Below are 27108 nucleotides of genomic sequence, written 5' to 3' on the forward strand. Positions count from 1 at the left end.
ACGGACCCCCCCTCCCACACACATGCCCCCATTCTCCTCTCCTGAGAGATCTTGGCCACTGAGCCCTTGCTCTGATTACTCTCGTTACTTAATTATACATTTGGACCCACCGCGCTCACAACAAAGGGCCGCTGTGCCTCCATTGACCCAGCTCCCTCCTCATTGTGCCCCTCTCTGAAAGGGAGTCAAACAAAATAAAGAGCGTCCACTTAAATATGTTGCCACAGGGACTTAATTGACAGATTGAAGGCAGTTTTTCAGCGGGGACGTCTCTCTGTCTCGGCCTCTACATGCGGCTCTTTGCTTGAATTGCTCCGCTCTCCATGCATCCCGCTGTGAGGTCCAGTGAGGCTGGCCCGCAGCTCGACCACTTCTGTTTCAACAGCCTTTCCGCCCATTGTCTTTGGGGAGAGAGAGCTACCAGCCAAGAGCATTTAGTGGCAAATGAACGTGAGAAACGCAACGCAACGTGCGTCTCGTGAGCAAGATTTAAGTTGAGGAATGCGGTGATAAAAACCAAGCAACCGCCGTTAGACGCACTATTGACTTTACCTCAACTTAACACATTCTTTTAAGACTGAAGGGGAATAGAATTTCCAGTATTTGTTTGAGTTTAATCATGTTTTTATTATTTGCTGAAAAGAGATTTCTGCCAGGAATGAAAGGCTGGGGCCCTTGGCATCTGTTTGTCAGCGACAAGGTCTGACTTTGTTTCTCTTGTTTAGATATTCGGCTTGTGAAATTCTGAATCGGCGAAGACAAAACATTTCACTTCTTGACTGAAAAGAAGGTGATTTGGCCTTTGGCCGTGCGAGACAAGACATATTTCAGAATACAAGCTTTCTTATTCAGTTTTTTTTTTATTTTTTTTTTTATCCCTGCCAAAGTCTAACATACAAATTAAAGACTGGGTTGTCACAAGGTGGATTTGAAATACCACATTTAATGGGCACTGCATTGGAGAATTCAAAGAACCTAAGCTCTCAGTGCCCTTGAGGTGCTATCGTCCAATTTTAAAGCACACTTAAAAGGCTACATGATGAGCTACAGCTGAATGAAAAGTCACTGAACAGGCTCTTTATAATAGAACCCTGTGTATAGTATTTATTCCTTCTTTCCACCCATCCCTTGCAAATTTAAAGCATTGAATTTGCGACAGCAACACCAGAATTGCGTTCTATCCGGCTGTGCTGCCTTTGAAACTTGAAAAACTCTCTTAGACAACACTCTCCTTTCCCTCTTCATCCTCCATCGTTTGCACTGAAAGCTGACAGTGAATGAGAGGTTGCACACAAAAATAACATCTGCACTGATTATGCTACTGGGGGGGGAGGCAAATGAATAATTCCTTATATTTCCTGTGTCTGTCTCTTTTCTGTTACAGTGTGACAGCGAGAGTGACATTGACGACAAGGTAAGACTGCTTTTCCTGTGTTTATTCACCCACCGCATGAAGCGGCAAAGAGTTGTGAATAACAAATTTGAGCTCTCAACTAAAGAAGGGAGACAGTCATAGTGTGCTGTTAAATATGAAAGAGGGGAGGTAAAAGACACTCTGCCGGTCCCACCGGTGTTGATCATTTGCATCGAACAGAGCAAGAAAGTGACAAGGAAAATGTGGCACAGGAAGAAGCAGATTTTTAATGTTTTGTGTAAAAATACGTGGCTCCTATTATTTCTGGATATGTCTGACATGCGTCTTCCAGCTTAGATCACTGCATGTGCTGCATACAGTACACTTAAAACCAAGTTTTCTCTGCGTTTAATCTTACGGCTTGGCACATGTCACCACTGTGTGCTTGTTTTTCTAATACACTCGACATGTACCGGCTATATTTGATCTCAAGTTTGGGAATCTAATACAGTCCTTTAAGTTGAACATTTGAGGACTTTGGAGGTAAACAAGTTAAACAAATTGAACGAGAACCTGTTTTACAAGGTTTCTTTATTCCTTAACCTCAATCAAAAATGGCGGCCTGAAGTGACAGCTGCTTAACCGTGTGGTTTTCATATCTGGGCGGACGAGTAAGGACATCGGAACGATTATGTTTGTGGCTTAATTTTCTCAAATGTAAAGTAGCATTATCAGTAAAAAGGAAACGTGGTGTTTTAGCAGTGACGCGATCAAGTTAACCACTTGACAGATGTAGTTTATCGTTTCACCTCTGTTTGTTTGTTTGTCGCAGACTTAGAGGTGGTTGTCTGATGGCAGCCACCTGGTTACAAGATGAAACGCCTTTGGGGAGCCACACGCATCCTAATTCCTCCACAGTTTAGCAATTACTCCCTGGTAAATGAATGAGATAGCATGCCTAATCTCCTGTAAGCTTAGCTCCCAGTTCTGCAGCTCTGTCTGCAGCTCTCCCTATAAATAATACATTGATAGCAGGCCCAATTTGCATTAACTGTAGCCTGGCAAGTCAATAGGCTCTTATCTCTTCATTGAAGCGAGAAGGAACCGAGGGCGCTAGCTAGTTGACACGACAGAGAGACATAGCAGGCCTGTCAGTCTCCATACGGCTCCCTGGCATCACTGTGGGGGGTAGTAAAGTAGGAGGGAAGTGCTCTGAGTGCTTCCTTTTCAGGGTTTTGTTTTTTCCTCCCGCTCAGTTGCCTTAGACTTATACCAGTTCTATACTGTGTCACAATTTTTGACATTTAATGTTGTAAAAGTTTGATACTATGACGCGGAAGACACTTCCAAAAGAAAGAAAAGGGAAAAGTGCAAGCAGTGCTTTTGCAGTTTTGCAGAAACTTGCCTATTGTTGTTTTGGTGTCTACCTGTCTGTTTGATAGCTCCGGAGTTAGACTTATTTTAGCCAGTTTAGGCTGACTAAGACACAGTTCAGTATATGTTGGACTGTTGGACATAGCTTGCTTTTTGCCAGTCTGATTGTCGTGGATTTTTGTGCCATTTATTAGTCGGTGCAGAGTCGAGAACCAGGTTGTAGCATGTTTTTATACTGATGTCACATTCTCAGCTCCTCGTACCCTCATTGTGAATCCATATCAACAGCAACAGAAAAACACAAATAAAAGTTACAGGCTCCAAGGTTGTCTCGACTTTAATCTATAAAACTTTTGATTTTCACTTCTCGATCCTTTATTTGCTCTCAATTCTTGTTTCCATTTGCAGTTTTCAGGGCCGGAGACATTTTTGACCTCGGTTTGTTGTTGCACATTCGGCTGAGTCCGTCTTAAAACAACACTGGCGTGTTGTCATGTCGTGAGTTATGGGTCACTATAATTTTTCCTCCTGTTTTGCCGTTTTTGATCACAAGAAAAGTCAGAACTGGACATTTTTGATGAACGTGTCGATGTTACAGATCAGTATTTTCATAATGCGAACCCATTTCCTACACAAACTTTCCAGTACAACAGTTGCCTGACAGCGGCTTAATCACCGTATCACAAACTTATTATTTAAGTGAAAATAGACAGTCAAATGTAATGGTAATATTCTCTATAGTTCTAATGTTAAGGCTCAATCTCTGAGGGAAATGAATCTAATGGTTTCTTATTTTACAACCTGGTTATTCCAAAACAAGTTCTCCTGTTGTAGATTCTTTTAAAAGCCACTGCCTGTTGACGTGCATGTATATTTAAAGAGTGCAAAAACAAAGGAACATCTGGATAAAGGCTACAGCACCGCTGACCTTTTCATTCCCTCAGAAACGCATATTACCATAATTAAGGCGATGAGAGCTGCAAAACATCCATATCAAATTGTGGAGAAAAGGAGAAGAATGGGGGGAAAATAATTTGACAGGCCATCACCAAAAGCGGAAAAAAAAGCAACGGTGTAAAAATTGGGTTCCATGAGGAGAAAGACAAACACTGTCATTTGTAATTGCCTGCACTCAGGATAACTCGACAGTGATAATTTTCTGCAACGTTTTGCTGAAACAGGTGCCAGCTCCTCCCGTATCTTTCCAATGAAAACAAAGACTCCTTTCACATCAGATTACCAGCCACCTGAACACCCACATTGTCAGGATTTCGCAGATTAACTTAATTAGAATATTGCTTCCAGGTGTGCCCCCAGGGTGCAATCAGTTACACTGTATTTGAATAACACTGACGGGTTGCTACAGCAAAGTCAGTTTAGATTGCTGCACCTTGTGAAACTCACTTTTATCAAAGCCGCTCTTTAGATAGCATTCAGCAGTGCGTTTCCCAGAACATGCGAGACTTCTTTCTTTTGAGGATGCCCCGCCCAATCACATGACCATGGCCGCAAATAATCTACATCAATAAGGTTGTAACTGTGCAATTTATTTGGAAGGGTTTTTTTTTTTAACCCAAACCATGATCAATTCTAATACCTTTTTGTTTTTGTAGCCTAAACTTAACCAAGCAGAGGCTGAAAGTGAGAGTGACACAAAAAGAAAGAAAACGGCAAGTAAAATCAGCATTTAAAAAACATAAGCACAAGATTATTGATTCGCACTACAGGCTCCTCAGTTGAGGTCTTATCTGTGACTTAAGCCACCAGGAGTGCAGCTTGAGAGCACTAAAGTGGACTTTTGGCAGTTGTTGTACCTGTTCCTGTGAAATCATGTCCACACATAATTGATGAAATTTCGTGACCCTTTCACGAACTACCGTGTGACTGGCTGTCTTTAAAAGATGTGGTTCAGCCTGAAAAGCTTGTACTTCAAAGCCGCTGTCAGTGTCACAAAAAGGAGAATTTGCATTCATGGACACAAATCATTCGATAAAGTTTTGCGAGTATTTTATAAACTGCTTTAGACTGTGTTGAATCGCCAGGTCACCTCAAGTTCATTGTAAGGCAAAAATGATCGCTGCCAGTCTTTCTTAGAACGCCTTTTATCTGATGTGCTTACATGATGTCTGACAATAAGAACTATTCAGTATATACTAAAAGAAATGGCCTTGTCCTCGGCTTGTCTTATGTCTGCACCCTGGAGGAAAAGCCGCACAGTTAAGCATTCCTTATACAGAACAATGTTTTCTCTGTTCATACTGTTAAAGCAGCACTTGTCACATTTGTGCAGAAGCATGCTTAACTAGATGTTCAGGGAAGATCTATCCGCATCTTGGGCGAACCACTCTACCATATAGAAGTGTGTGTTCAAGTCAAGCTATGCTATGGAAGTCTGAACATCCCTTGTTTTTTGGTCTGAATCTGAATGTTTGGAGTCATATTTTGTCTCTCTGTCAGTTGATTAAAGTACCAGAGCATGTGTTAACTGTTTAATCCTTCAAAAAATGTGTTGAGTGAATGGTTCTGCTTGTGTAACTGTGGCATCTGTGTGGTGTCACATGGTCAATGTCTGGTACAACTGATATGACGGGTTGTATTATTTCACATACACTAATCAACCACAATATTATTAACACCATCTTGTGACAATAGACAGTTGGACCTGGCATTTTTGTAGATGTTCCCAGACCAGTCACAGCAACAACTTAAAAAAAAAAAAAAAAAACATGAAAAACATCACAAGATGTTGATCCAAATTCTCTAGCTCCCAAACTGATAAAATATCTGTTTGATTATCCACAGAGGCCCCTCCCCTGAACTCATAGCACCCTAAGGCCTCCACTAACCACATCCTGTTACCAGACACCACAGGACACCCACAGACAGTCTATGCCCATGCTCTGATGAGTCACAACTGTTTTGGAGACACGAGGGAGACCTACACAAGTATTAGGAAGGTGGACATAATGTTACACCTGATTGTGTTGTCTAGAAATGTTTATCTGTCCTAAGTGAACCTCTTAAATATCTCATTTGAATTTATCACGTCTTAAGTCTGCCCACTGTAACAGCAGGTACTATTCATTGTTTCCTCTAATGGTAATATTTAAAATTAGTTTCTATCCCTCCACGTTCCACCTGCAAAATGTGAACCAGCCAAAACTTTCCAACCTCTGCCCATGCCTGAGATACTCGAAGTCGAGACGGTCATTTTCTTTCATTGGAGAGGCAGAGAAATAAATGGAGTGGGATTTATCCCTTCTCAGTTTGTTCATGCACTCTCCTGGAGTGTCATCCTGTCTCCATTAGGCCCCACTTCGCCATCCTCTCTGGGTCCTCCAATTTCCTCCGGATTCTTTCTCCTGTGCAAATATTACAGTGGCTGGCTGCATGTACGCGAGACGTTAACACAGCGGCCTTGTGTCAGGTGAGTTACCACCGGCGCATCACCATAGCCACAGTGGAGGACACCCAGGTCGGCTAATTCTATTTGGTCCTATTTGCCGAGCAGTCACTCAGCAGAAAGTGTATCTGTCTCCGGGGGAGTCTCCAAGGGCCATTACCACATCCTGTCTATGAGCTCTTTTATGGCTCTGGTGTACTCATCTGCCAGGGCGGCACACAGGCTCTGATTGACACATTAATTCCTCCTCTGCCTCCTTATCTTCCTGCCGTTTGCTGAATAAACGCCATATCACCACGTCCAAGCATATACCGACTTATCAGTAAAGGCTCGTCAGCCAGTGGTATCCTCCCGACCGGTATATAGGGGGTACGCCTTGAAAGGCTAGCAACAAATAACAAGGATGCGGTGGGGATTTAAACATATCCATTAACACCACCACTGCCCTCACGTCTCTCCTTTCTTTAAATCTCTTGTACCGGCTGTTTTATTCACTGCCTGCTCTCTATTTGTTATCGCTAGTGTTGTGACTTTCTGTCTACATCTTGGGAAGGGAAAACATCAATAGTAATATATATTCATGTAGATTAGTGCCCTCCTTTCGCATGCCCCTCCCCAACCCCTGCTGATTTGGTCTCCCAGAGTCATCATATTCAATAACAAACAGGCCACCCACCGGGCCGCTGACAACTTGAACATTTTTTCATGGACGCGAAAAAATGGACCGGCTTAATGTTTCGACACAAGTGATCATCCGTGCTCATCTCTTTAATGAAATTAGATTAAGTGCACCTGGGAAAGAGCTGAGAAAGCAGAAAGCCTCGCCACCTCCTTTAATCTAAAACCAATTTGTCAGTAATATTCTTCCCTCCCCAGCTTGGGATTCATCGGCCCTGATTCAAAATGGAGGAGGAACGAGATGAGACCAGAGCTGACTGGTTGCATTGAGCTCCCCACAGGCGCTGTGAAATTAGAACTGACACCGGCAACACAGGCCTTAATATGGAGATGTCATTTTTCTCCTCTTGTTTTTTGTCTTTCCCTCTCCTTCCTTCTTTTTTTCCCTCTACTACTCTCTTACTTACTTCATTTCACTATGTTTGTCACTTTCCTGCTAGGTCTGAAGATGAGCCAAGACAGAGAAGGTGGGAAATAAAACTTGTAGCTTCGTGCACAGTTAGGGATTCAGATTCAGATGAGAGTTATGATATTAGCAACTTCTGCACAGAACACTTCTGGCTTTGTAGGTTGGCCACAAATAAACATGTTATCCATCAGATGGTCTCATGATGTTCCACACTTCCAGCCATTACAATGAACCTGGAAACACTTATCTCTCTGATTTATATTGAGCTGTTTGCAATGTGCTCTCATTTATGGTCAGCTCCAACTCATGTGTGCTCTGCAGGCTAATGTTTTTTTTTTTTCTTCTTTCTCTTTGCGTGGCTGTCAAGGAATGCATCTGTTGTACATTTAGCACATAAGTATGTGGTGACCGGAGAACACATTTGGATTTGCCTCTGAAGTGAAGAGGGACGTAGCTCTTTGTGATGTGTGTGTGTTTGTGTACAAGCTTCGAGGCAAGTGAGTGTAAGGGCACGTTCAGCGGTGAAAACCAGCTCCAGTGCATGTTGGGAAGAAGAGGCGTGATGACAGAGAAAGACTCGGAGCTTCTGCGGGGCCAGCCAGCAGACATACCCGACTGACATCAGCAAAGACAGCTTGTCACTAGCAATGCATGTCACACAGCCGTTCAGGGACAGTCAGCATAGCCGTGGCGTCATTGATGTGGCGCCCAATACCCTGGTCCAGATTCCTTCTTAAAGGTTAGCCCTGATGTTGGCATCGCAGATGAAAATAGAAGGGTTATGGCAAGCGAAACCACGCCAACCACTCAGGAGGAGGGAGGTGTGAAAACATAACATGGCATCAACACTGCAATCTTTTTTCACTTACTGCCATCTCTCAGTGAGGCTGTTTGTGTTGGCTGAGAGTGTTAATCGAACAAATAGTTGTCCCTTTGTTCTGTTAAAATCATCACACACACACACTACCCTTCTATCTTTGAAACACCAGTGCTCTGCTAACTCTTTGAGAAAATCCTGTCACCACTCAGCCGTCCTCAACAGCTTGTGATCATTGTTATTGGGGGAGTTATTGTTGCCTCGATGAACACCAGGTTTCGGTATATGTTTTTCCTCCACCTGGACTAGATCCATTTTTAGAAGTGGTTTTCTTCAAACACTGTTTTTGCCACCCGAGAGCCCTGGTTCTGTAATAGAAGAGTTTTCGGCGATGGCCAGGTGACACACTCGATTGAACAATTTTCTGCTAGAGATCTCCTCAGTCCAATGATACGGTGATGGAGAAAGCATGGCACGCCATATCAAACAAGACAAGTCGTGAGTTGCGAGACTTGACGCCAGCTTGCATCCAACTGGCGCTGTATGTGTAGAGCATTGTACGTACTGCGGAAACGAATATCACAAGTCGCATTATTTTTAGTCATGATATTTTTAGCAGCATGCATCTGCTTTGACTAATAAACACCATATTTTCTAGTATTAAAATAGTTAATTGTGTGTATGAAACATAATTAAAAAAATATTATCTTGGAGCCTCTTTATGGCTGACATGCTGTTAGTGGCGCGCTCTCACAGCAGTAAATGCACATGTACTTTATAGCAAGTAAAATGTAACACATCATATATACGTAATCGCATTTCTGTGACACAACATTAAACAGACACCTAAACCTTCTTGCCCTGTTCTGCCCAGCGTTCTCCACACCAGCGTGGCACAGCATTCAATGTTTTTTGAGTGGCCTGTGTTTGAATAACAATCCAGGCACTATATACATTTTTCCACATGAGTAATAAAAGCAAAATTGACTCCATATTGGGTGCAGATGTTCTGTGGAAAGGAAAAAAGACACAAATGTTTTGTGTACGTGGATGTAAGATTTGAACGTTTTTGATCGTGCATAAACTTAATGCCTAAGTGGGTTTTTATTCAATAAACATGGTTGGGCTGTAATTACTTACACATTTCTTCAGGCTGGAAATGCAAGACAGACATTGTGTGCGTTTAGAACTGGCACACCAAAACTCATGTCTGTCCCAGCCTTGGCTTGTCTGTGTAAGATTTCTTAATGCAAGAGGACTTGCTTTTCCTCCACAACAAATGGCATATGCAATCAGGGATAAATATAGAATTCCCTGTTGTTATTAGGAATCTGTGCCATCGAGGATAATGTTTCCCTGAAGAAGCGCTGCTTCCTCTTTGGCCAGAAATACGTCAGTAAATGGAGTGTGGGTCCACTGTGGCTATGAAACGAATGTTTAGAGAGCATCAGTTCCCTTCTCAGACAAAGAGGCCGGTCAGCAATGTAGTGCGTTGTCTGTTTTGTTTTGTTTTTTTTTCTTTTTTGTGGAGATTTTATTTTATAAGCACTATCAACACACATTAATCATAAAGCCATAAACCAGTTATTTCTTGAGACTCTCTATTTTGTCTCCAGTTACCAAATATTTCCCACCGTGGCCAAATTTCAAGACCATCCATCTGTATTGAAAGGATCATCCGCAGCCCTCATAATGGTGATGATGGACAATAAAGGAAGTGAGTGCTGAGCCTCTCTCCCACCCACTGAGAGAAACGTATTTCTTCTTTCTTTTGCTAACCACTCAAGCAACCCCAAAGTCAATCTAAACACTGAGATTCCTGTGGATGGACGGGCGACTGCCAGACCTCAAGCCCTGCAGGTCCTCGCGTCATGCGCTCTGGAGGGAACTTTCCGTGGGTGAATGTGTATGTGATGTGGAAAGCTGAGAACCCCGGAGAGCATGTTGAGATCAGGCCCAAACACACACAGGGGCCAGCTGTCTTCAATTAAACCAGAAACCCCAGACACGGCAGTCCCTTATGCACAAAACCAGCCTGCTTTGATCTGCACCAGCCACGGGAAAAGGTAGAGCTTCAAAGTATACAGGGGAAAAAAAAAATAATTATATCCTCCTTAAAAGTTAACAGGAACTTTGGGCTCAGGGGCAGAGTGAAGCACACATTGATGATGCCTGTCATTCATGTGCACATTACCAGTTATTTCCCCTTAGTTATGTCCCTGTTGTTTCAGTGAGCTTTAATTAGTGAACACCTGCCCCCTCTCCGAAGCATACTGTGTGAAGCAAACTCTTCTTGCCATGGTTTCTGTGGGCATTGAAGACTACTTTTGGGACACACAGGGAACACTGGCACAACTCAAACTGATATGCTGGTCAGTTTCAGCTCGACGCACTGAAGAGGTACAGTATAGCGGCTCTTGGATGCGTATGAGGTTCGGAGCCACAGACAGAGACCAGCACTAAAACGATCTCCCTGCCAAGCACCACAGACGCAGGCGGCATGGGCATCCATTAAATTAATTTGACTTCATTAGTGAAGACCTGCTAGGTCTGGGGTGCCCACAGAGATGCCAGAGGGTGGGAGGTAGGGGGCTGGTGGTTGAGTGGCATTAGCCGCTGTGCTCTGAGGAGAGCGAACACATGGCACTGACAGGCGGAATATGGCCCCAGTTCTTACACCGGGACGGCTGCCAAACAAAGGCAACATGCGTCACTGGCTTCAGGGGAGCTCAATCAACACCCGGTCGGAGCATTAACGCCATGCGCACCACGCCACATCAGCGAGGAGGTTGCGGGTCGCTGGGCAGCCTGCAAGTCAAGCATGTGCACAGTGAATGTGGCAGCATGATATGATACAGAGACACTGCCAATATGTCACCCCACAGTCATCACCTTTGTGTCTTCTGCCAAAACTTTGCATTATTAGGGCACAAAGTTCACATCTATCCCAAGTGATTGTTCTCTACTTTACTCACGTACGGCCAAACACCAAACAGACCAAGTCTTGTGCATCACTAGTATTTTGATTGGCGGGTTTGAAATTTAGCGTGAGAGTGCATTGTGTTGAAAAAATTGTGCTCTGATGAGTAGAGTTTGTAGCAAAAATATTGTCATTGCTGATGGGCACAAGTAGTCCCAATTCATTATGCTCTTATTTGTATGACTGAGAGTAAAATACACTGCCTGGCCAAAAAAAAGTCACCACCTGGATTTAACTAAGCAAATACGTACGAACCTCCTACTGGATAATTACTCTATGGGCAATTATCTTTCAGCTGGCAACAAGTTATTTAACCCCAACTGATGCAATGAGTAGCTTCTCATTTGCTAAACAACCATGTGGAAAGACACATCCTGTGGTTGTGGAAATGATGTTAGTCTGTTTGAGAAAGGTCATATCATTGGCATGCACCAAGCAGAGAAAACATCTAAGGAGATTGAAGCAGAAACTACTGAAAGAACTGTCCAACGCATTATTAAAAGCTGGAAGGAAGGATAGTGGAGAATCATCATCTTCGAAGAAGAAATGTGGTCGGAACAAAATCCTGATTGATCGTGATTGGCGATCACTTAAACGGTGAAATCAAGTCGAAGCAAAACAACAGTGGAACTCAGGGCTATGTTTGGTAGTGAAAGTAAGAACATTTCCACATGTACAGTGTGAAGGGAACTCAAGGTATTGGGACTGAACAGCTGTGTAGTCTACATAAAACCACTAATCAGTGAGACTAACTGAAAAAAGGCTTCAATTTGCTAGGGAGCGTAAAAATTAGACTCTGGAGCAATGGAAAAAAGGTCATGTGATCTGATGAGTGAAGATTTACCCTGTTCCAGCGTGGTGGGGCATCAGTGTAAGAAGAGAGGCAGATGAAGTAATGCACCCATCATGCCTAGTGTCTACTGTACCAGCCTGTGGGGACAGTGCTATGATCTGGGGTCACCCAGGTCTAGGTTCAGTAATTAACCCCTTAACCCCATTGAGAATCTTTGGGATGTGCTGGAGAAGGCTTTACACAGTGGTCAGACTCTCCCATCATCAACACAAGATCTTGGTGAAAAATCAATGGATGGAAATAAATCTTGTGACATTGCAGAAGCTTATTGAAACAAGGCCTCAGCAAATACTGTTGTAATCAAAGCTAAAGGCGGTCCAACGAAATATTAGAGTGTGTTTTTGTTTGGTGGCGACTTATTTTTGGCCAGTCAGTGTGTAATGAAATATTTCTTCTTAACCAAATGGCCTAGGTATTGGAAATACATTACTGCTTTTAACGTCTTGATTCTAATCTTTATTGGATCTAGATCCTAAAAACCTTTCAGCCCAAATGCATCCAGCCACCAAAAATATCCCAGCAGTCTCAGATGTCAGATTGAGGGGTTTAGCCCTCTTATAATTATTTCCTCTTAATCATTTACTGTCAGCTGACTTGAACTCCACCAGTTTGTTCAGCGAGGTTACATGCTTACACCATAACAGCATTTCCAGACTGCAGCCTCCCAATCCAAAGCATGCTTCTGTAACCTCTAGGCAACCCATGCCAGCTTCTGGAGCTGGCCCCGAGGTCTGCTGGGAGTGGTGCACCTGATAAATACAGGAGTATGGAAATAAATAAATAATGGGAGGAATAAAGTCCAGATAGGACTGGAAGGTAGCCTGAGGGTGGTAAGTGTTCTGCCTGACAGCAGCGAACACTTTGATCAGAGGGCCCGTCTGAAGATCGCTTCCACATCTGCACAGGGGGAACGAGCTGTAAACTGCCAAGAAGCATTTTAATGACAGTTGGATTATAAAATGAAAGAGGGCTCCAGATGGCAGGCAGTGCAGCGGCTGCGGTTCAGGGGGAGGCTGTTTAAACTGCTTTTTTATTGATAAAATATGGGGTGAAAAATTGTGCAAGGCTTATTAGGCATCCTGCTGTGATGTTGCTCAGCTGGCCAAGCTGTTCACCGTGGCCCTCGTCCAAACATGCCTCCATAAATTTTTAGCAGTACCTTTAAATCTGTAAGATCCCAGCTTGTTATGTTCACTCTGGCTCCCCTAAACCCCCCACACCGTAGTTGTCCTTTGAAAGACTTGCTTGTGTCCTTTGTTTGTAGACCGGCAGGATGAAAGCAGCGGTAGTAGCTCAACATAGACTGAGGTTAAAGAGGGGGGGGGGGTTGGACATAGCATGCTCATTATCGTCCACCAAGAACCAGAGTTTAGCCCTTAACAACTTAATTCCTGCATGATTTCATTAGCTTTGCTCTCCTAGTGATAAAATAAGGCTGACCTTATTAATTCAAGACACTGTGGTGGTGCTTTTCACCTAGATTCACAGAGTACTGCGGGAATAGTCATCTCAGTGTTTTCACACAGAGTGATTTCACACATTTAGAAATTAGTCAATTTAAATGGAATCAAAGTTTGTTGGAGTCCTTGGTTCCTTTCATAAGGGCCTGTATGAATAATGTGACCACACTCGTGTTGAGGCGGTCTGTGTCCAGTCCCAACCAGTTTAGTTCTGTAGTGTTTGTTGGGTCAATCTGGCCAAACTACAAGGTGTGCGCCACAAGTGTGAGCTAAATGGCTTCTGTGGCCATTATGCTGTTATAGTCCTGAATCATTGTCTAGTGGTCAGAAAAGAGATACAGTTGGTTCTGGTGTGAAGCAACTTCCATTCAACCTTTTAAAACCGAATGGATCGCCGGCGATCCGTTAAAGCACATGGTTTTGATTTACCGTAACTCACAGTGGTTGGCGCTGTTGACAAAATTCAAAGTGTGGCTGAACACTGGGAAGTTGTGCTTTTGTCTGGAAGACCTTTGTGACATCTCAAGGGTATAACTAATTTTGCTTTTACCAACAAATTCCTCCAAACAACTCTCTCTTCCTGGGTCTCCCGGTCTTGCCCCCCCCCACAACTTGCAGCCTACAGCAGCGGTGTGTCGTCATCTTTACTGTAACGGCAGCTTTTTTTTTTCCAGAAAGCACAACTTGCCAGTGTTCAGCCTTAAACTTAAAGGGTTAGAACACAAACACATGAATAGTGTATCAAACTATATTGTCAGAAGATAAGTATTTTTATGGAAAGATGTGGGCTTGTTCAGTAATGAATTCCCTTTCAGAAGTGCTGCCCCTGTGATTTATAAATGCACATGTTGGAGGGTCATGATGATTCATTGGGGGAAAGGGCATAATAATTATATTTTATGTGATTTGGAGTAATATTCGTGAAATTGATTGTCACCTTTTGAATAAGTGTCTCCCAGTTAATATTGCCTTACACTAAAGTGGTCTCGTGCACATCTTTGATCTGAAGCTCAAATTGAATTTGCTTGAACTGTGAATAGGCCAGACTCAAGAGCGGGGAAAAATTTATGGTATCAATTAAAGGGATCAGTAAAAGCCGTCTTGACTCCATGAAAATCTATACATGTCACACATATGGCTTTCACTCTGCCGAGTGCGGCTCTTTTCTGCTGAGATATGTTGTTAGCTGTGTTCTCACTGCTAATTTAAAATCCATTTAAGCTGATGGGGTGGTTGACTAAAACGCTATTGTGATGCCCTTGCAAAAATGGGCTCATATGTTGTTTTTCCTACCTTCCGAAACAAGCCTCTTCAATTTATATTCCATAACTACCACTTCAAGGCCAACCCGCCGTGCCTCATTCAACCCTCACGCCTACCCAAGGCATCAAAGACAATTACTGTTGACATCACGTCAAATTACAACTGTTGGTTTGCTTGTTTGTCTCGTTATGAGACTCAAAAACTGCCGCCTTCCTCCCAAGGAAGGTCTCCTCCCATCTGCTCTCCTCCCTTTGCTTGTGGGCCTACGCACACATAAATCCAAACCCAGCGCAAAGAAGAGAAAGGACAGGCAGTCGACAGCCTAATGGACTAATTTGTAATTGGGAATGAGAAAAAGCTGAGTTGTTGGACATGTTATAATTTGACAGAGAGTGGCAGCTCTGAGCCGGACCATGAAGCTCCCACCACAAATCGTTCCCTCCTCCTTTTTTTCCCCCCTGTTACCATCAAAAGCATTGTTTCTTCTCCTCCATGGAGAATAGTCAGAAAGAAAGGTGATAGGAGAGATGCTTTCGGCACATTCTGTTGCCTCAAAGCTCCTGGCTCTGTCGTATTCCTTTTCTCTTCCTTCCACACAGCCCCCTCCCTCACATTCCTTTCCCCCAGCACTCTCTACCTACACGTTGATCCCCTAGGACAGAATAGGGAAAGTATCTCAGAGCATTCAGATGTGTTTGAAGTGCAGGACAGATGGGGGGCTCGAGGGACTGTAAAAAATGAATCGAGGCTAGTAATAGGAGAGATGTTTTGAATCCTCTCCCCAATAAGTTATTTATCAGGGGCCCTTAGTGGTGGAGGAAGACTTCAGAGTGCTCCCTTAATGTAGCATCTGATGACTGGTAGGGGGGCTGTTCCAGGAAGTAGTGTTGTAAAACAGGAGGAGAACATTAGCAGGGAGGTCTCTCAGGGCCCGGGCAAAAGAGATGAGCAACATACAGGGCGGCTCTTTCCCAGCATGCAACACAGGTCAGAGAGGAGAGGTGTATGAGGAGTCGCCTAAGACGCCCAGCCATTGGTATGTCACAAGGTAGAGACTGACACGATCTATACTACGATTCCCACTGGACACAAAGCAGTACCAAATCAGCAGGAGTTTTTCCACAATATTTGCAGAAAATAACAACAATTATCAGCAGATAATTTCATAGTTATTACACAGTGACAATACCCTTGAGCTTCTTTCGACTGTTGACTTAGGGGGAAAAGTCGCTCTTAGTCAAATATAGGTTGAAAGTAAAGAAAAAGGACTTCATTAAAATTGATTTATCAAATATCAGTTGAATGTTGCGCAATATCAGGTTACTATTTGACACCGAACTGCTTTACGTCCATAAGACCGTAAATGTACATCAGTAACTATCTGCTTTCTAATTGTAGCAACAGGAAAGCCATACAAGGGTCTGCCCTCCACAAAACACTGTACATGACAAACAGCGTGTCACCAACAATGGTCCAGGCCAGCCATAGGAGTCTCTGATCACAGGAGACTAATGGCCTCTGAACTGATCACTGGGGCTAATAAAGACTAGCTAATGACATAGCCGCTTCGTTTGTGCTAATTGCTCTCCCCGGACCTCCGGCATGGCCTGTGTCTCCCGAGCATATGTCATGAGGCATTCCCTGACACAGCTCAGACCCTGGCCTCAGCCTCAAAGCCAGGCACGCTGCCAGAAACAATTGTCCTCTGGTGTCCTTTTACCACACTATGGAGAGGTGTGAAAAAAAAAATGTCTAGGTATGCTGTTTGTTTTGTCAGACTGACATCTTGATAAAAGTGCACCAGATGTAAGACTCAGGCCAGAACTGTCAACATATAGGCCAACAGTATTACATAGCCTCTAGTTAATCATTATGAAAGTAAGAATTGGCTTTATTAATGAAGATGGTGCATTGTTTTTTGATTTCACCTGGAGGCATGTGCACTCATCTCCATAAGTGTGAGCCAAATCAATATGTCTGTCAATGAACACATACCATTACCTGACCTGACTGAATACATTAACAAAAAAAAAAAATCATGTCATTTTCTTTTAAAGCTTAATCTATAATCTGTGTCCAACTAATAAGAGCAATAATAGCAACTCATGGTGGTAAAATATGACTTTATTCATTATTATTATTATTTATATCAATTGCCAAATTTTGATTTTGACCAGACCTCAGCCGTCCAGCCAATCATTCTGCATACAGGCCAGGTGGAGCACATACAGTTTGTTTTTTCAACGTGTAGAACTTGTGATGTAAATCCAGCAGTGGCCATTTTGAAGCACTGGTGTGTGGTGCGGCATTACAATGGGCAGCAATTTGCATATCATTTCATGTTGGGGATATTAGATTAATGGCTTGTGACTAGTGTGATGAATACTAATTTAGCTTTAAATCATGTCACTGTTCAGACATCAACAGCCTGCCCGACCGGCAGCAGAGCAGCAGAGCAGCCAGACATTTTATAAGGTCAGCTAACTTCTCTGGCCAAATTCTTCCTGTTCTTCATTCGTTCTACTCGGTTATGGCACTTGTAAATGTTTGCTATTCCAGGGACTGTTGCCTGCGTTGTTAAGGCTATATGGGCCCACCACAGGGGTTAATGCCATCTCCATTTACCCTAGCAGACAATAAAATCTGCTGATAGAGTCGGGCCTGCAGTGACGACAAAGCTGCGTCCGATGAAAATCATAAACGTTGTAATGCCACAACCCCTCCCCCCATCGTCCCCTATTTGACTCCCAGCTTGCTGGTCACTGGCGCAGGCAGCTTTTGTGGCCGCGGGGCATAATGATGTTAATGTTGTGTGAAAAGGCTACGGAGGTGGGCAGGAAAGCAGAGCATCGTGCAGCGGTTTGACTCATTCCAACAGGTTATGCAGTAAAGTAACACGAAGGACGTGGACCCAAAATAAAGGAACCGAAGACTGAAACCGCAGTCGGAACTGAGGGCTGCGTTTCCTCAGGTCTGTGGCACATGAACTGAAGTGAAATGAAAATGGTAGGTAACTCTCTGTTAGCAGTAGGGTTCAGCTGATAGGGGTATTTAAAGGTCAGAAAACCCAACCCTAATGTTTTGGTGTAGAATGGAAAACAAACTTGTAAAATGCTGGGAAACTATAATATTGAAAAACAATGCCGGAATAAATTAGTGTCAAATGGTTCCAATAAATAGATGATTAAAACACAACTAGTTAATTATCTGTCACCGGGTCGTTGATGGTTGCAGTACAGTGTTCAGCAGAATAATTTATTGGTGTAATTTCCAAGATAAACACATTATTACATGCACGGGCGGTTCATTTTGAGTCATTATACACTTAAAGAATAAAAACATTTTAGTATAGCTGTCCCACTTATTCTGATGAATACTTCAATTATTTTGTTATGCAGTATAGTATAACACCACTGTATTGGTCCATGTTGTTTGGGCCTCAATAGGGCAGTAAAGCTTGACCTGAATGTTGAGTGATATATAAATTATTGTATTCCACTGCATTAGCCATCATGTGCATTTTGCATGCAACGCCATTCTTGAGTAATACGGCGAGATTTTTTACATAGTAATATGCCGAGATTTACATACACTGAGTGCGTGTATGTGTCTTCACGCGTTCTCCTGAGAGTAGATGGCTAGCCAGGAATATGGAGGGAGGGAGGAGGTGGGAGTGTGTCCAGAGGGAGCTGTTTGATTGATGTGTTTTGGGGTAGAGGAGGTGTGGAAGGGGGACGCTGAGGATGAGGAGGGGATGGGAGCTTGATGGGACTCTGCTGCAAGAGGGAGGCACGGCTCTTAAGTGGGGGAGGAGGGAGCTTTAACAAGCCCTAGATTGTTAGTGACAGGCAGATACTTCAACACTTAAAGTAGAAGGTTTGATTTAATCACAGAGCTGTCATTTGTTATTTGTCTGGCTGGCTCCACAGGGGCCACGGCTGATCAACTGCCTGGTCCCAGGAGAGCTCTTTTTCCCCCTGTAATGTCTAAATCCCCTGCACAAATTACAGGCCTGCACCACCTCCTATCGCCACCCCGCCGCCGCCCCCCCAACGCTCCAATCCTGCCATGTTACGAGAGAAAGGCCAAAATGGGGGATTCACAAAAAGAGGGAAGCGATTGGCAGGATGGGAGCGGGGGAAAGGAGGCAGGTATGTGAACGAGAGAGAGAGAGAGAGAGAGAGGGAAATGGAATGGCCTGAGGGGCACTAAAGATCATTAATAGGACTGTCAAGGAGGTTGCCAGTTGGTTAGCTTCTCATAAATAAGAAATGAGCTCCTCCCTCCTGGCCCATTCTAGTTCATTAATAATGCCTGCTGCAGCTATTTTGTTGCATCGTAGTTTGAAGGGGAGAGAGACAGAGAGATGGAGGCATGATCAGGGGGAATTTAGGGATAGAGGGCCTCACTTTCCTGCTCTCTCTGCTAATACGACGGGACAGCCTTCCAAATTAACAATGAGATGCAATACCACAGCACAGAGTCAATTAATCCCACAACCAGTGAAGATGTTCGAACGGAGAGGACGCACTGGTGGCAGGAGAAAGGGGAAGATGTGCTGCACTTGTCTAAGAGCCCTATCTGCACTGCCCCAGGTACTTATTGGATATATGAACGACACCAGTGTCAGCCCCGCGTTCTCTCGGGATCTGGGCAGAGAGGAGAAGAAATCACCAAATGGAAAGATTGAAAGTGATGAGGGTAGGGGGACTGGTTGTTAAAGAGAAAGAGAAAGCAGGTTCAGAGGGGTCACCCTGCAGGTAAAAGCATTGCCTTTTAATTAGGGTGAAAGGATATGATTCTTTTATAAAGGCCAGGGGCCTGGGCTCTGTTGAGGCTGATAGCAGTCAATGCCGCTCATTAACCCTCCTTCCTGCTCTCGACATGACTCCATCTGAGAAGGCACAGATAAAAGGCTCAGCTAGGCCACAAATGACAGGAGGGCCTCTGAGTTTCTGTGCTACTCTCTTTTCTCTCACTCATCTCCCTTTCTCTTTCCTCCTGTCTATCCCTTCATTCTTCCTCGCTTGTCATGGACTGCGCTCCATTTCTCCAAGGTGAGCTGGCTCAGGGAAGTGGAGCTATGTTACATTTAGTAGCTTCTCCCTTTCATTGGGGGGTTTCATTATGAGGAGAGCGACACATGCTCTTTTTCATGCGTGCGGTACCTCAGACGCCATTCATCTGGCTGATAAAACTGTCACCGCTGCTTTCAGCTTGTTCCGACTGGTACACTGGTTCCCCCGAAGATGGCACTACAATAGGTCAAAACAAAGAGACACATTTGTCACAGATTGCTCTTGACAGGATAATTTGCATGAGGAGCCTTTGCGCGTTTTTCTTTCATTTTTTGGTCGGTCTTGTGTGCTCTGGTTATTTCTAGATATCAAACACAGCCACGAGAGTTACAAGGGAAAGAGAGAAAAAGCATGGCAAAGGGAATAGCATGAAGCCTGCAGCCAGAAAGCCGTGATCTATGATTTTATTCATTCTTCCTTCCTGTTCCTGATTAGAGGCCGTTAAACTGTGATCGATTGACCCTCAGACTAGCCCCAAATCAAAGGCAGATACTGAGTGAGAGAAAAACACATGGAGGCTCTAGAGGTCTGTGGCTCTGAGGTGCACAGCAAGAGGTTGATTCACTTTGTGCTGGCCAGCTAGGGAAAAGCATGGTGGGGATGGGCTTGTGGGGCAATGAAAAAGCATGGCACACACTTAAATGCTGACGGACAGAAATGCACATCTGTACTCCCTGTCAGTACATACAAAGGTTTAGACACAGATAAGCTTGATCTCCCCCAACTCCTGTCTGACGTGTGTGCTGCCAGAGCGGTCATGCCTCCAAATAACAAGGAGAAGGCTGGAACAAGCACGTTCAGATGTCCACTCTGCCCGACCGCCAAACCCAGATGCTTCAGCTCCCCATCATTCAGTCCACTGTGTCCACATTTTCCTTGAGCTCATAGTCCCTCTGCATTTTCTCCAACACCTCCCCTCCTCGCAGCCTTTCTGCTCTTGAGATGAGCCCCAGTCTTCAAGAGATGAACACACTGCAAACAATTTATGAGGCCTTTCTGAGGAAGTCAGATCTGGCCTCCATACCTTGGGGATCTTTTTTTTTTTTTTCCCCTCTCTCTTTTGCAGCGCTGCCAAAAGAACATTCTGATATGTAATCTCTGGCTGGAGGAATGGCAGACAGACAGACACATGTGCACAGTGCACATTTGTTTTCCTGCTCTTGACCTACGATCGACTGCAGAGCTGCAGAGAGAGTGAAAGAAAGGCTGCCTTACAACAGATGGTTCTCCTTAAGGAGCTGAGATGAAACTCTTTGTGTTACAAGTGCTCTTTGGTCTTTTTTGAGACTCCAATCGGTTCAGGCTCCCCTGCTGGGCTTCGTTCCAATGTGCTGAGGCCAAATGAGCGCATAGGCATGCATACGCATACACACACTTGGGTATGTGATGAATGGTCTCACCTGTCTCCTCACTTTGACATATTGGACAAACTCAGCTCCCGTCAAGGATAATAAAGTGTCTTTGGAATTGTTCTGGAATCAGACTGGAATTGCTGGTCTTGTCATTTGATGTTTTGGATGATTGCATTGGGACTATGAATTTTCCTTAACAATTCAATATAAAACAGATCAGAAGGACACCAATGCACAGAATGCACATAATTGACTGCAGGAAAGGTAAAATGCATGGTCCTTATTGTGTGCAGTAGGGCACATACAGTATAAGCATCATGTTCCCTTTGAAAGCAAATATGTTCAAACGTGTGCTAACTGAGAAATCCACTGTTGCTATTATGGTGGATCTAATGAATGATCACTGCACGTCTCACCCAGCAGTTTGTTAAAACTAATATCTGGAGCCTCCAACAGATTGATGTTGAATCTGAATAGGAAATGGAGTGCATCTAGCAGCCGAGGCCTGTCTCAGAAGGTGGGGGAGGGGTGGATTACACACCAGCCAGAGTGATGGCATCACTTCTCAAAGCGCACACGCTCGTGACAAGTAAACTGAAATCATCATTGATGTTATTTATTTTCAAATGCTCCCCGCTTGACAGGCGACATCTTGTTCGGCACACATCCCAAGGGAGAGCGCGGTGCTCAGCGTTTCTCGGCTCCATCATGCGCAGACAGCCGCTCGGTGCTGACACCAAAGCAGTGGGACTCACTAGAGACTTGCTCTGGAATTTGTTACAATCCTGAACCACGCGAACAAAACACAAATGCACTCAGCTCCATGTTTACACACATATCCAGATCTGTCGCAATACTTGTCTCCCACCTCAACATCTGCCACCACGCTGGAACCAAGAGGTTGCTTGCCAAAAAAAGAAAGTCTGTTAAAGATTTGATTTTATTTTTTTGTGCTTGATAAATGTCAACAAAATTTTAATCTGTGGAAAGGAAGTGGGTTGAAATGCCATGGCACAGACTTCCTGTCTCTGTCCGATTTAGACATGACACGTGAGTAAATTAACATCTGTCAAAACAAAATCTTAAAAACCTAAAAATCCCTGTGAATTGCTGTTATTTTATTTTGTCAAACAGTATCTAATATCCTCAGCGACTAATGTGATCAAATAACCAGTACTAATTGCTGTACATTACGTTAAGCTCTTTGTGTTGCCCTGTTTTTCTAAAGATGTTATTTGCCAGTTTCCACTGTAATCCATCCCAGACATTTTCGCAGTGGCTCCAACTACACAATTCCATTCTACTAACAACATCAGCCCGCCAGCAGTGCCTATCTCCACCCAGTCAGGCTCCGTGTGTATGTGTGCTTCCAAGTTTGTGCGTCTTTGGTGTCCTGGCCCATCCATTCATGTGTACATGGCCTCATTATCAGTCAGTAGCTGTCTGAGCTCAGGGGAGGTGGTGCAGATGAAGAAGCGAGCATGGCGGTGGGCAGGTAAACCAGCCATGAGCCAACACCAGAGCCGAGATGCCCTCGGCACTGCTCCGCTAAAGGAGTCCATTTGTCAAATGTGCCTCCACCGAGGCCCGCCAGGGAGTACATTACTGGCTGAGGCCCCTGCAGGGATCGGTCCTCTGACTCCCAGCCACACTCACTCACCAGGCTGGCCGCCCAAGGTGCTTCCTGCAGTCAGCAGTGACCAGCCCCTAGCCTGCACTCATTCGATTGGCTCATTAATAAAACAGCCCCCACCCGAGAGCAGGGGACATGCTCCAATGCTCTGGACATCACTCTCTCCCACTAATGGGCCAACCGGGAGAGGCCTTTGTCTGCACCTGACTCCCTCACATCCTTCAACATGTCAGACAAGACAATGCAAGGAAGGATGGAGAGCTTTGACTGTGTAAAGCCCAGATCATGTTGTATGTGAGCCCGGGCTGAGGCTCAGTATTCACTGTAGACCTCAATGTGTCTTCAGTCTGGGCAAGTGCCTCGGCTTTCCTCCATCAATTCCACTTAGTCTCACTTGGCCAAACCTCCTCAATTGTGTTTCCTCTCAAAATGATTATGGACTGCCTTGCATGTGTCAGCACCATAAGACAATCTCCACATTCTGCACTGATTTCCAGCACCATCCACCAACTCTTTTACCCCCTCCCACATTGTTTAGCCCAGACAGTGTGAATTTTATTTTTCGTTTTTTCTCATTCTCTCTCCCTTCCTGTTTTGCATGTTGAGCTCTGGTAGAAGCTGCTGAGATTCACAGCTGGGCTCCTGGGGGAGAAACCAGAGTTTTGTTTGTGTTGTTGTAGGACGTAAATCTAACAAGAGAGGTGGAGATGGAGCACTAAGGCTTATGGATCCCTCAGGGCTGTTACGGAGCCCGTCACTAAATAAATCTGAATCGAAAATACATATGGAGTTGTAAACTGTTCGCATAAAGGAGCGCTTGTTCTCCTCGAGGAGAGTATCAGATTTACTGGCTCCACAGTCGGTCTACTGGATCCCACCCTCGGCACATTAACACAGAGACAACATGCTGGAGCGAGACAGACAGTGTACATGAAGTTCATTGACTGGACTGTTTTTGTGATGTATCATGCCAGAGCCTGGGACAAGCAGGCTGTGAAGCAGGAATGGCATCTCTTGTGATACCCCAGTACCAGGTGGTGGTCTGCATTTCCTGAAACTCCATAGCTTGCCTTCCCCTACAGGTTTAAAATGACAGTTACATAAGAGCTAAACCTGCGACTGTTTAGGGATCACTGCCATTACCATAGGTATCTACTTCCTGTTTGGCAGGGACACAGGCTGCAGAGCAGAAGTGCAAAATCAGTGCCAAAATATTGCCAGACACAACTTACGGGGAGAGGTGGCTCTCTCCAATTATTAGCTTAAGGAAGTAGTCTAGAGATTTATGAATATCCCCAGTTGACTTAGAACAACTCTAGTCACTTCCATATGTGACCCTGAGGCCGAGTGGTTGACAGGGCCCTTCCAGGCCGATTAGGTCTTAGCTGAGAGGCCTGCCTTGTTGGCAGCTGGGGGCCAGGGGAGCGTAGCCTCTTGAGCTCAATTGGTAAAGATCACAGATGGAGAGGCCCAATGAGGGCAGCCAGTTGCTGGGTCGCTGCAGCCAGTGAGGCCCTGTTCCTTGACACTGGGTTTACTGTTACCCTCAGTCCCTTGAAGAGGAAATAACAGAGGCGCCAATTAAAGCTTTAAGACATTAAATAAAAACCCTCTGTTGTTGCCTTTTAAACATCCCAGTTAATGCTTGTTTGTCTTTACGATGGAACCCCAGTCAGCTGCCATCACTCTGCTTTCTATTAAAGCGGGATCGAGTGGTTTTGCGTTTTTTTCCCCCCCTTCTACAATCTTTCCCTTGCTTTGCAGCTTGTGGCTTGATTGCTATATAAACAACCCTTTTTATTGCTGAAATACATACTGTTGGAGGGTAGGAAGTCCAGATTTTGTAGACTATTGAGGTAATGAACAGCTTATCTCTGTGAACATCTGCAGGCCGTAATAAAGACATCATTTGCACTATGACTTTTAACTAATTTTTGTCAGTCAGTCATATAGTTGCAACCTCAAAGGCCTCCCTGATAGCGGTCCCATGATGAACCATGAGACATGCTGAAGTTTGAAGGTTATGTTTAATGAGTGTAGTCATTTCAAGAATCCTAGGAATTTGAAAGCCTTTCTTAAATTAATCAGGCTTTAAAGCAGAGAACAGAAACTAACTTTAGGTTGGAGGGGGAAAATAGATCCCAGCTAGCGTTCTTAAATTTGCCCCACATAAAGTTTAAGTGAAGATTAAACTATTTTTAATGGAGTTGAAGTGGTTATATTTATCTTTTCACTCTGATTTTAGTGATCTATTCTTTATTGGAGGGTTTTTTTTCTACGACTGCACAGTAAGACATCTACTTTTGTATTTTCCTCCCTTTCTGTGTATGTCACGTCACTGTAATTCAGCACAGCATGCATGCACTTAGTTTGGGGATTTCAGTGTTATTGAATTTAGACAACCTGTTAAGTGGAAGGTCTTACTGGACAGGACTGTATTATCGAGTTCTGTCTGTGTGTTAGGAAATAGAAATATTCAACTCAAGTAATTGACATTGGTCTTGTGTTTGAATGCCAAACACAGTGTATTGGGTTTAAAATTGGTGCGTTCAGTCACTTTTAGTCTGCTGAATGAAGCTCAGTAAAGCCCAGGAAGTTATGATCGACATCCCCGCAGTGAGTCTACAAAGGCCCCGTGGAACAAAGGAACAAAAGACCAATATGAAACTGATGTCAAAGGCTCTCAGCATCTGTCTCTGGAGCTGTATTGGTGTAATTAGCGTGGAAGGCCCTTGCCCTTGCCCTTGCACCGGTCCTCTATCAACCTCACGCCCATCCCCACTGGGCACTGGCATGAGGAGGACCAGAGCAGCTTACTTGGGGAAATAGAAGGAGTGGTCTTGTGGGGCATGTCCCAAGGGTGGACAGGGTTAGAAGTCATTGCAGGCCTGTGGCCAGATGAACGAGGGAGTCGTGATGGAAAGAGGCTTTTCTGGCATCATGACTGAGCTCGCTGAGAGCTAAGTGCCTAATCCATATTACATGCACAAAGGCCCTGCAGATTAGCCGACATCTTCATCAAAATGAATTAAAACTTATCAATTTTGGGGACATAAGAGTCTCTGGAGAAAATGGGCTTTTATCAAGAACCGCTGAGGAGACGTTTCCTTCAAAGGTTCAGTGCGGGTTAAGATATTCAGGTGGAGAAATTTAACCTCTGATGTGGAAGCCATTAGTTTGGAGGGCAAGGGTCTTCTCGCTAAGAATATGGGATTTAGGGCAGTGACACGCAAAACTGTAGGCTAAAATAGAAACCATCTGACTGGTGTTAATGTCTTAACTCATTTACAGTAACTCTTTTCCACACCGGACAAGCTTGATAACTTCCCTAGCAGAAAAATGTGTTGCTTGTCTTACTGTTACTTCCTAAAGTCCTCACATACGAACTCAACATTGAGTAACGTAGCCTTGGGCATGGCCTCAGTTGGACTGTACTTTATGTAATAATGAGAGGTGATTGAATAAAGGCAATTTTCTGTTGATGTGCTGTAAGTGGTTGAAATCTAATTTCAGTAATTTTCTCGGACTCTTCATGATTAATTTGTCATTAGCTGTTTAATATTCCAGAGGACTTCTCATGCTTTCCATATAAAGTGGGTATTCTTCACTGAAATGCCAAACAGGAGTACAACAGGGGTAGTATATAAAGGCTGGCATGATGAAAAGAGAGATTCACAAGCTTTTCCTGTTGATTGAAGGGAAAACATTTAATGCGTGTGGTGTCAAATATTCCAGCCTAACCTCTTTTAAGTGTCTTAACTGGTTGCTGGTTCACCTGACTGCAATTAAGTTACTCGTTTGGGATTTGTTTGCCTTGACTTTTTTCTAATAGGCTGAAAGTTTTGAGCAACTATCAAGATTGTCACCAGTTCAGTGAAGACATTGTAAACGGTTGGCCTCTTAGCCCCTAATTAAATTTCAAATACTGTTGGAAATTTTATTTTGGATGATAATGTGATATTCCTAACCTGATTTAGACTAATTACTTGCTGTTGATTTGTATTTTGCAAGGGGACTTTTTTGACCATTTTCCTATTTGATAGCAGCTTGTTTTTTGCCCTGACATGAGTTAATATTAAATTACTCTGCCTCAATTTGTGTTGTTTATGCCACATTCACAATCTAGGCAGCTTCATGGAGTCTATCATGGGAAAGTCATTTAAACATGTGTTATTGGTGAAACAGTCCACACGCGCTATAATAGGCTGAAAACATTTTGTAATCACTTTATGAGACCTGCTAACGTCGTCAACCATCCTTGTCTTTGAGCTTCTTCTTTAGAAACACTCTTCCAGGAGCCTGAATGCGCGCCAAGGTCACAGTTACGCACAGAAACCTGCAGCAGATCCTTTATTTGATGGACGAATAAGCCGCACGCAGAATGAATAGCACAATGTTCCCCTTCCACATCCCCTATGAGACAAAACTGTGAATAAATAAAACTATACAGGGCA

At 44.0% G+C, this 27108-nt stretch overlaps 1 protein-coding gene across 11 annotated transcripts in view; it reads left to right on the forward strand.

The window, feature by feature from the left end:
• The window catches only part of fbrsl1 (fibrosin-like 1), a 255188-nt gene that overhangs the window by 168686 nt on the left and 59394 nt on the right, over positions 1-27108 (forward strand). For 10 of the 11 annotated variants that reach the window (XM_047591773.1, XM_047591768.1, XM_047591770.1 and 7 more), the window contains one exon: positions 1385-1414. The exons of the other annotated variant lie outside the window; for it this stretch is intronic. In XM_047591773.1, the coding sequence (XP_047447729.1) occupies positions 1385-1414 (30 nt within the window). The remainder of the gene's footprint in view (positions 1-1384; positions 1415-27108) is intronic. 11 annotated transcript variants of the gene reach the window in all.

Source organism: Mugil cephalus, chromosome 8 (assembly GCF_022458985.1).
Source record: "Mugil cephalus isolate CIBA_MC_2020 chromosome 8, CIBA_Mcephalus_1.1, whole genome shotgun sequence".
NCBI lineage: Eukaryota > Metazoa > Chordata > Actinopteri > Mugiliformes > Mugilidae > Mugil > Mugil cephalus.